Source organism: Sitophilus oryzae, unplaced genomic scaffold (assembly GCF_002938485.1).
Source record: "Sitophilus oryzae breed Bouriz unplaced genomic scaffold, Soryzae_2.0 scaffold_1494_pilon_pilon, whole genome shotgun sequence".
In the NCBI taxonomy this organism is placed as follows: Eukaryota; Metazoa; Arthropoda; class Insecta; order Coleoptera; family Curculionidae; genus Sitophilus; species Sitophilus oryzae.
In genome coordinates, this window is record NW_022146163.1 from 3748444 (window position 1) to 3759590 (window position 11147).

Genomic DNA, 11147 nt, shown 5'->3' on the forward strand with positions numbered 1-11147 from the left:
ACATTTGAATTTGATTTGAAATTTTGTGGATCTGTCAGTCTTTACGGAGCTTCTTCTTTCTCAGCCTGGTTCCATCCAGTGTTGGATATAGGCCTCTTCTAGGTTTTTCCATGCTTCGCGATCTCTAGCCAATATTATCCATTGTCTTCCCGCCACTGCCCTGACGTCATCGACCCATCTCTTTTTTGGTCGGCCCACACTTCTTGATGTTCCCCTAGGTCTCCATAGGATTACTTTTTGGGGCCATCGGTCTGGATCCTGTCTTGCCACATGTCCTATCCATTGCCACTTCAGACTTGCCACTCTTTTAACGACATCTATTAATTTTGCGGAGAATTTTGCGGAAATTACGGAGCTTATTTTATGTTATTTATTATTTATTCTACTACTGATAGTTGTATAAAGGTAGTAAATCTAGATGGAAATTGTGGCAGAACTTAAATTAACAGTGACGCTATCGCGATTTATCGAAAAAGGCTCTAAAGTAGTTGGTTGTGTAGCGTGCGGTAGATCTCGGCAAAAATCGAGTGAAATAATGGAACAACTTTTCGCTAGTAAGTGACTATATAATATATATACGTGTAGTAAACCGATCATTTATGAAACTCACTTAAATTAACTAATTATATATTTTTTCTTGCATTTTTACTTTTATTTACTACTTGTCAAAGATTAGATGTCAAAGAATTTAGATACGTCAATTTGACTTATCTGCTTCAGTAAGTAGCGTATCGGATGTTTGTGTTAATAAATAATTATTAAAACTTATCTATTTTTATTATAATAATATTTTATAACAATTTTACAACATTTATTCACAACGTAAAATAAAAAAAAATATTGAGTCTACCCCACGTCTACTCTACATCATAGTTTTACATTTTTTAAATAAAATTAGAACGGCACTGATAAACCGGAATTTAAGTCGGCCATATTTGAGTCCCATCGCGGTGAACCTAAGATTTTTGATATGCTCCTTCCTTAGTCTTCTTATTCAAAGTTGTTAATGCATGTTACAGGGTGTCCTAGTTTCGTGTGTTTTATGGGGTTTCTCGTTTATTAGTAGAATTACAAGGATGCAGTTTTCACATCACTTTGATTACTTTTTATGAAACTAAAGTTGCTACGCACATATTTGTCCTAACCCTCTTAGTTTCTGAACTACAGGGCGAATTTGAATATTTTGCATTTTTCGACTCCCTCTTATCTCGGTTATCCTATAATTTATCGAAAAGGTGAAAACTGAGTTCCGTAGAGTTTTAATCGGTATAACTGTGCTAACAAGAGAAAAAAGTCATAGGCCGGTAAGCGAGGATAAAAATAGGGTATTACCTCCGTATTCTTGACACCCGCACCGATTGACGTGAAATTTTAACAGTGAATAGAGACATACAGATTGTTAACTGGACGGTTACTTATTGGGGAACAGAGTGGCAACACTGCCTACATTCCAAATGAGTACTAAGCTAAGCTGCCGACTCGTCCCGTCGCGTCGTCTCTCGACGAGCGGACCGAGGTTGCCATATTTTAATCATAAAGCTCTTGCCGCGAGTAATAAACAAATTAACAACCTGTATGTAAGAAACAAAAGTTACATAGTAGCGATGTGTGCTCTCACCTTGGGGGTGAAAAATAAATCACCCATTTTAATTACAACAATCAATAAAGGGATGAATTCTAAGCAAAAAATGCTCTATAATATTTTTGCAGAAAATTAATATTTTCCGAGTTATTTAGGATTGAAAATGTTGATTTTTCATCTAAGAACTGCATATTTTTCTGCCATTTTTTATAAATAACTCGACAGCCTTGCGTTTTATCGTAAAACTCATATAAAGCAAAAATGCAGCTTTTGGAATAACTAAAATGATGGCGAAAGAACACATTTTTGGAACTATGTAACGTTTGTTTATTTACTACCCCTGTAGCTACGAAGAAAAGCTGAATCGGACCTATATTGATATGAAAAATAAATCTTATTTTTACGTGAGGAATTTTCCCACGGAAGATGGCACATGCCTTTTGAAGCACCGTGGTCCGAACTGTATTCCAGGAACTTCGGCAGCATATTCTGCAAATAAAAATATGTAAAAAAGTTCCTATAAATGATGTCCTAAAATGATTAGTTTCGGAGATACAGGGTGTAGAAGTTTCATTTTTATTTCGATTTTTTTCCCAAATAATTTCTGAAATAACGGTGTCCGGAAGTTTTTTGACATGAGAAAATTGATTTTGATGTCAATTTGACTCCTACTTGTAGAGGGCGCTACCTACACGTGTTTTAGCCGTTTTGAAGAGTAATAACTTTTCGTCCGTACCTGTATAAAACTATTTAGTTAAAAAATATACATTCGCTACGTTTTTCACGTAAAAAAGGTTACTTGGTAAAAATCGCTTCGAGTAATGGTTTTCGAGATATTTGGAATCGAAATTATCATTACCTCTCATCATTGGCATAAATTAAACATGCGTTGACTAAATAGTTATTAGACTGAAATCATAAATTTGAAATGTTTTTGTGCCAAAAGTTCAACAAAAACTGTTTTTTATGCTTTTTATCATTTTTTACCCAAGAAAATTTTATGATTAATTTAAAAAAATAAAAAATTCTCAAATTAATCATTTCAGTCAAACAACTATCTACTCAACATGTTTATCTAATGACATGTATTGACTATTTCCATTCTAAATCTCTTGAGAACGGTTGTTCGTAGAGGTTTTTACCAAGAGACATTTTTTACGTAAAAAATCACGGAAATATATATTCTTTCACTCAGTAGTTTTATACAGGTACGGACGAAAAGTTATTACTCTTTAAAACAGTTAAAACACATGTAGGTGGCGCCCTCTACAAGTAGGAGTCATATTGATATCAAAATCAAATTTTTCATGTCAAAAACTCCCACACACCAATTTTTATCTAAATATTGACGTTATTTCAGAAATTATTTGGAAAAAATCGAAATAAATATGAAACTTCTACACCCTCTATCGCTATCTCCGAAACTAAGCATTTTAGGACATACATTTATACGAGGTTTTTTACTTATTTTTATCTGTAGAATATGCTGCCGAAGTTTCCGGAATACAGTTCGGACCACCCTGTATATTAAAAACCAGCACGTATAGTCTACAAAATGAATAACTTTGAATTTTGACCGTTATTTTTTACCAACATGGCAAATATAAAATCCCTCTGTCCAAAAAGTTACTGATATTCTTTAAAATGAGTGCCTGAACGAATCAGATAGGTAACTCTTTTTACTTTCGTGAAATAGAAAAGGAAAATAATAAAACAAGTGACAGTTCTTCCTCTTCTTGCAAAATCAACGCGAAATGTCATAACTGGCAAAAGTAAAATGTCATCAGCCTTTGGCATTTCTAAATATCAGACCAATGCCGTCTCTAATAGAACAGCCTTGGAGCGAGATTTATGACGTCACGCTAGTTAGATACCACGGATTAATAAAAATATGTTGTAGAATACATGGAAAACATAATTATTCCTCGTATTTTTGGTTTGTACTTTAAAAATGATATAGTTTACATGAAATATACATAGTATACAGTTAATAAATACAATATACCTATTTATAGTAATAAATACTTTGGCTAATAAACTATGGACCATAAAAATCCAGCAAATGTTTTACAATATACAAATAATAAATAGGTACATAAGATAATGGGTAAATTAATATATTTTAAATTTTGGTGTTTGAAAATCGATCTATTTTTCATTATTTTTTTTTGGTTTAAAAAAACGTTATAACTAACGTTTAACTATTAATTTATAACTAACCTTCTATTAACTATTAATTTATAACTAACCTTCATCAGTGTTGTGTCATATGAAAAAAATAGTGTCGAATATAATCCAAAAAATTACATATACGAGGAATAATTATGTTTTCCATGTATTCTACAACATAATTAATCCGTATTATCTAACTAGCGTGACGTCATAAATTTCGCTCCGAGGCTGTTCTATTAGAGACGGCATTGCATCAGCATGGCCGCAAGTTGCTAACCTAATAAAATTTACACTAGAAAAGCCCGCGAGAACTGTCAAAATCAAAGTTATTCGTTTCACAGACTATAATAGGAGTTTTTATTAGTTAATATAACAAATTTTTAAACATTTTAGACACATTTTTTGAATTTACATTTTTTTACAGCTTTAGTAAATGGAAATTCTCTAAGCATCGACTCCGACATATCCGCACTCTCAGGCGACGACAAATCTACGATATCTCAGGATACAACAATTATTCGAGAAGACGTACTAAAAAACACAAATGGAGACCATTTTAAATCCCACGATCGTAGCATCTCTAGTCACATGACAAGATACGACAAACTACAACCTCAAGAAGTTAAGGACGTCCTCCTCATATTTTTGTTTGTCGTCAAATACTTGAACGACGAACAGCTAATACTGTGGTGGCAGTCATTTCCAGAGTCAGACGTGGTGAGCTTTTTCAGCATTTTGGAAGTGTGCCTGCATTTCTTCAAATACGTGGGAAAAAGAAATATCACTGTGGTAAAGGTACAAGAGACTGAAAATATCAAAACGAAGTCTAAGAAGGCTCATACGCTGCCGGCTAGAATGAATCCATCGGAGATTAATCACGAGAATACCAGTACGCTTGTTATACATACGACTAGGGAAAATTTAGCTAGCGGAGGTAAGAGAGAATACATTTTTGTTGTTAATAAGGTACCTTGTGTCAAATTGCTAAACATTTAATAATTACTAGTAGTGGGAACTATCGAATGAATACTATCGAAACATTCGATAGACTCAGTTGCAATTCATTCGAATAATTCGATAGCTAGTAAGAAAACATTCGTCGAAAACTATTCGAATAAAAATATCGAATAGATGCGTCATCTGCCTTGAAATATATTAATTCGGCAGCAAAAACCATTCATTTATAAAATTCATTCATTTGTAAAATTCATTTATTCGTCAGGATCGATTATAATAAAATATAAACTGGATTTTAGTTGTCGCCCGGCGACGTAGAAACTTTCCTAGAGACCCGAAAGCGGTCGGCGGCGGTCGGTGGCAATGGTATCAAAAAAGCCGGCATCTTTGATTTTGAGTCAGATAAAGATAAGGACACATTATTTTTTTTTATTAAGGTGCTAGTATTTACACAGAAAATACATTATGAACGGCGCTGTTGCCGTATATTCGTATTAGTTGGTATTAGCAAAGAATATTATTCTTTGGTATTATAGTTAGTTAGGGATAGTATGACTATATATTTTGCATTTTTTTTATTAATATTCTGTTGTTACACTTCAATAATATTTTTTATTTTGGATGTGGGCAAATTATTTTTAATGTTTTTAAGCAAAACTGGTTTAATAAATAATAACAACAGTAATAATTTGTTATACCTATTAACACCAAAATTTAAAATCATTTAATATAAACATTTTTTTAAGTAGTAGCAAAATATAAACAACAAATTAGAAGTCAAAATTATTTATATTAGATCCTATTTAAAAATAATATAGTCTCTAAATTTTTTGGCAACGTTGGTTTATTAAATAATAATAATTACAGAACTAATTTGTTATATTAACAACAAATTTTAAAATCATGAAATATAAACATTTATTAATTTTCTAAGCATGCAGTGTAATAGAAGAAAAATATAAATGAAAAATGAGAAATCAAAATTATATATGTGTATTACTTTTTATTACTTTGTATTAGTATTTAAAAATAATATTTGCTTTTACTGGCATTTACTTTAAAAAATAAATGAAATATTTCTTCGCAAAAATCTACATGTAAGAGAATTAGCATAAACAAAATACAAATATCGTTAACTTTTTTTTAAATTGGCACGTGTAAAACTTTAATCAATCAATTTAATTTTCTCATCCCAAAATTTGACTTCGATAACCACATTACCACATTACTTAAATATGATTATTAAGTTCAACTAATTCATATTACTGAAACATCTAAAATACAAATACATACGTATTTTTAAAATTAATTGAAGTTCACCTCTCTTAAAAATTGTTACTTCTCAAAATTTCCCATTAAAAAAATAGACCATATACCGCATAAAATTAAATAATTGAAAGATCGGAAAACCACACAAATTTTCGGTAAAATTTTGACCACCTGCACACGCACACAATCGTCAATTTAAAAAAAAAACACTACTACTTTAGTATTTTAAATATTTTAATAAACGCCAAAATAGCACAGTATTTAGAAGGCAAGTTATAAAAATTTGGAAGAACTAATAATGCACTGACGCACACAAAAATCAAACGAATACTAAATTTCATTTATCAAAAGCATTCGATAGTGGTGGCTTAACGATAACCATTTAGTCGCACGGCGAAGTTGTCACATATGCTTTAGTATACAAATGAATGAATGATTTTATTCGAATGAAACCATTCGATAGTTCCCATCGCTAATAATTACTATACAATTACTGTCGCGTCCGCCCCATTGAACTTGACCCCGACGCTCAGCGGACGCCAACGCAACGCCAAACGCGACGCTGTCTGCCTGAACGGTCTAATTTAAGTTAAGTGAATTGATTCCATTTCGACACGTACGCGTAAACATAACCATAACTTTTTTCTTTTTTCTAACTCTTATTATTTTATTTAATTTTACTTTATTGTATTTGTTGAAGATTGAACTTTTTCTTTGTTGATAGTATTACCCTTGTTTATATATTCTTAAAGTTGGTCAACCTCTCGACAAAATGTGCTGCCTCTGGTGAACAAATCGTAAAGCTTTAAAGGAATGAAGCATGTGATTAGGGGCGGAGTCAAAAATATCGATTATTTGCGGTATTTCCCTCAGAGTAATGTAATAATATAGCTCGGATTTTTGCGAACTATAATAGGGCTCAGCTGATTAAGAAATTTAAATAAAACTATTATTTCATTGTTGATTTTCGATTATTTTTGCTGTTATTTTAAGGATTCTAAACCGTATTTAACAAAGAAATAACAATTTTGAATATGTTGGTACATTAATGCTAATTACTGGTAATTATTAATATTTAAAAAACGTTACAGACACTTTATTTCGATTTGACCCAGGGCTATTAATTTTATTTCATTCTTCGATCATTTTATTCTAAATTGAGGTTTTACGAATTTAAGATAATTTTTTTTTTGAAAACAAAACGTTTATACATTCTTGATTATTTTTTTTTCTTAATTAAAAATAAAACTTGGCACTTGTTTCAATAATATTATTTGACATTTAAATAAATATTATGTACTTAATACACCATTTAAATCTTTATTACACGAAATAAATCTTTCTTAGCGTAAAACATGGTCAGAGTAAAGTTTGCTTTAACTTTGTACCATTTGAAAAAAAAAACGGCGCCCAGTTGGCAGGGAAATGACGATCGACGACATTTCCGACGGTCGACGACATTTCCCACATAAATTTACATATAAAATGACAGCGATCTTCATTTCATAGCCATCGCTGACGCGGTTTATTTTCGATCAAGAATTATAAAAACTGAAAATATCATTATGTTTTAACTCACAAAGCACGTTAAACCATAAAACTTTCTAGTATATTGTTTTATTAGGAGTAAAAATGACACTTTTCGTGGCGAGACTGTAGGTTTGACATACAGCCGAAGCATAAAAGTCATTTTTACTCCGAATAGAACATGCTATTTTTTTCAAACGCCACAAATAATGTTTTAAACAATTTCAAACATTCCAAATAATATAAAAATATTTAAAACTCATACCTTGTAAGTAATTATCATGATACAAAAAAAACAAGGTATGATATTGCGCAGGTTGGTCACCACGTCACAGGTGATAAACGGCAATATTGGTCGACAAGCTCCACGCGCCAATTTCAAATTTTCAAACAGATGACTCATAATAAATGTGTATAATGTGTCATAACTTTTCAAATGTCCAGCTCGATGATTTTACATAACTTTAGGGGTTATTTAATTCTTCACTATTTTAGGTCTTTTTTTATTAGTGGCAATTGAACAATACGGATATTTTGTTGTATGGCATATGACGTCACAGGCGATATGCGCAAACTGAACGAAATTGGAGACGCTATCGACCATACCTTGTTTTCAAGTTTTCTTTGTACCATGAGTAATTATATATCGAGAAACTATGGTTACGGCTCGTTGAATTTGAGACTTATGTCATTTTAATAATATATTTTCATACTTTTATGCTTAGGCGTAAAGTGCTTTACTTTTATGCCTAGGCGTTAAAATGACTTTTTTATATTGTCAATCACGTCGCAAAAATTAATACTTTTGTGACGTTTGAAAAAAAAATAATATTTTGAAACTAACTGGTATATTTTTCTGCCACAACAAAGTTATTATACAGTGATAAATGATAAGATCATATTGAAATACGCTACTGGGTAAAAAAAATTGGCTAAATTTTATCAATAATACTCCATTTCAAAAGTTATTTTCCAAAATAATTAATATTTTTTAATAATTGATTGCAATTAATATTATTTGACTAGTTTAATTTGATTAATTAATAAGACTAGATTAATTTCATTTAAAATAAATTTGATCAGATTTTTTTCGTATATTCAACTACCAGAAAAGTAGAAGGAAGATTATAATGTATCTATCACAATATTTAAAAGAACTACTACAATAATTATTAGAAGAAAAACAAAAAGAAAAAAATACCCAAATACCTTCACCTTCTACTCAACTACAAAATAAATGAATATAATCTCTTACAAGAACACTACACAAACTACTTCTTGTATTCTACACTAAACAAATTATCAAACTTATTAATTAATCAAACATAAAGAAAAATTAACCAAATTACCCCTTCACCTACTACTTAACTTCAAAATAAAATATAAAAACACTACTAAATTTCTTCTGGTAGTCTACACTAAACATTATAATCAAACTTAATAAATTAATCTAATTTTACATTACAACTACAAAGAAACAAGAAAATATTTTAAAACTACAAGAAATAAAACTTCGATACGTGCGACCAGTATAATAGATCAAGCGGACAAAGAATATAAAATACTTTAAAATGTGCATTCAGAAAGAAAAAATATCTCGAAAATTATCTAAACAAACATTTTTTTTTCTTATCAGTGAAAAACATCGACCTCGTCGGCCTTGCGGAATTTGTCGGGTATTTACAATGGTCGAATTGTATAATTACCAGCTTTTATAGCATATCTAATAGACAAAAAGTATCTGGTCGATTAGTAACCAATTGGCACAGTCCGAAAATTATCGATTTTTATTTTCTCTGTTTTTATTGGCCGCTTCAAAATTCAGAGTAACAAAAAATATTTTTCTCTAGTAAAAGACTGTGAAATACGCCCCGCCATCTGGTGCTTTACATCCATAAACGTCTTAGGTTGAGCTACTTTAAAAATTCATATACAAGGGTATTACTCAGAGGTATTACTATTGCAATTAAAAACTTGTATGAAAACAGCGGACGTATTACTGACAACTTTATTGTTCCGCCATCTTCTTTCGTCTTTTTCTTGACAGACAGACTTTTAAGGTCGTCCAACACGTACAATAACCAAAGGCAACTTTACACATAAAAATAGGAAAACAAAAAACAGTAAAACACTGAATGAATATTAAACAGTATTCATATTTTATTTCATTTCGTTACCATAACTTCCAGATAGAGACGACACGATATTTGAAAATATATTAATAATTTTCACTATAGTGATGAGCAAATGCTAAACCAAGACCAGGACTCCCTTGGTCTTGGTTTTTCCGCTAATAAGTAGTTTTGGTCTTGGTATTCAAACTAAACTGGTCTTGATCTTGCACCAGGGTCCAGTCTTGGTCTTAGTACTGGTCTTGCTGCAAGACTCTCACAAGTCTTGCATTTTTTTAATAGATTTTTACTAGAGATTTTCTAAAAAACTAGAAAATATTACTAGAATTTTGCTAGACTTTACACGAAATTATTAGAATATTTAGTACGCAGAACGAAAAAAATCGTGGGTGTTTGGGAAGGCTCGAAAGGAAACAATGTTTTTGCGACGTTTCGCGACTTTATTGTCGCTTCTTCAGGCACTATAGGAGAAGCAGTTTTTTAAAAAATATCAAAATAAAATTAACTGGCCACTTACCCAAAACACATTAATCCATATTTTGCCTAAAAACATTCATGGCGATTCCAACCGCCAACACTTGGTTGTTTCTTCCGTATGTGGCTTAGTGTTGGCGGTTGGAATCGCCATGAATGTTTTTAGGCAAAATATGGATTAATGTGTTTTGGGTAAGTGGCCGGTTAATTTTATTTTGATATATTTTAAAAAACTGCGACACAAACGCGACGCGACGCTCGACTCTTTAAGCCTGAATGTATCTTACCACTTTTCGTCTCGCGCTTGTGTGACATGGCCTTGAATTTTTACTCCCAGCGCGCGTAAAGAAGTTTCACTTATGGTGCGTCCAGACCTGAGGAGCCGAGCGCGAGACATTCCAAATTCGCGAGAGCCTCGCGAACGCCTCGCGAGACAGCCCACGGAGCCTCGTTGCTACCCGTCCCCTGTCGGTTTTTCGACGGCCGAGATCAAAGAAAGCTCGCAACTAAGTCTGGACTTGTCTTTGGTAGGCTCGCTCGACTGCGAGATTTTAGCTCTGATTTATGAATTTTGACTATTTAAAATTAAGTAATCTCAAATTTTTAAATGGTACGCCGTATGTATTATAATTTTATCTGCTAGAATCTACAAATTTTGCGTCACTGATAATTTTTACCGTACCGAAATCTAACATTTCTTTAAACAAATTGAATTATTACTAAATCTATTCATTTTAGATATATAATATCATATGCAAAAAAAGTTACCGAATTGTACTTAGAATCTAATAATAAAGTAAAAAATTATTCCCATTAGAAAATACCGGGTGCGTCTCAAAAGTGGCCCAACCCCTATAACTTTTTTATTTTTTCAGATAAAAAAACGAGATTTGGTATATTAGTATATGACATAAATTAGGACTGATTGACGTATTCAATTGTTTTTGGTCACTTCCTATTTCACCGGAAATGCCTACAACTTTTGATTTTTAAATAGCAACCTCGGTATTTTTTTACTTTATTCGATAGAAAAT

General features: G+C 31.6%; 1 protein-coding gene across 3 annotated transcripts in view; it reads left to right on the forward strand.

Annotated features, from left to right (window-relative positions):
• Positions 1–11147, forward strand: part of LOC115877518 (dedicator of cytokinesis protein 9) — a 63547-nt gene that overhangs the window by 32896 nt on the left and 19504 nt on the right. For all 3 annotated transcript variants that reach the window (XM_030893729.1, XM_030893730.1, XM_030893731.1), the window contains exon 13: positions 4179–4688. In XM_030893729.1, the coding sequence (XP_030749589.1) occupies positions 4179–4688 (510 nt within the window). The remainder of the gene's footprint in view (positions 1–4178; positions 4689–11147) is intronic.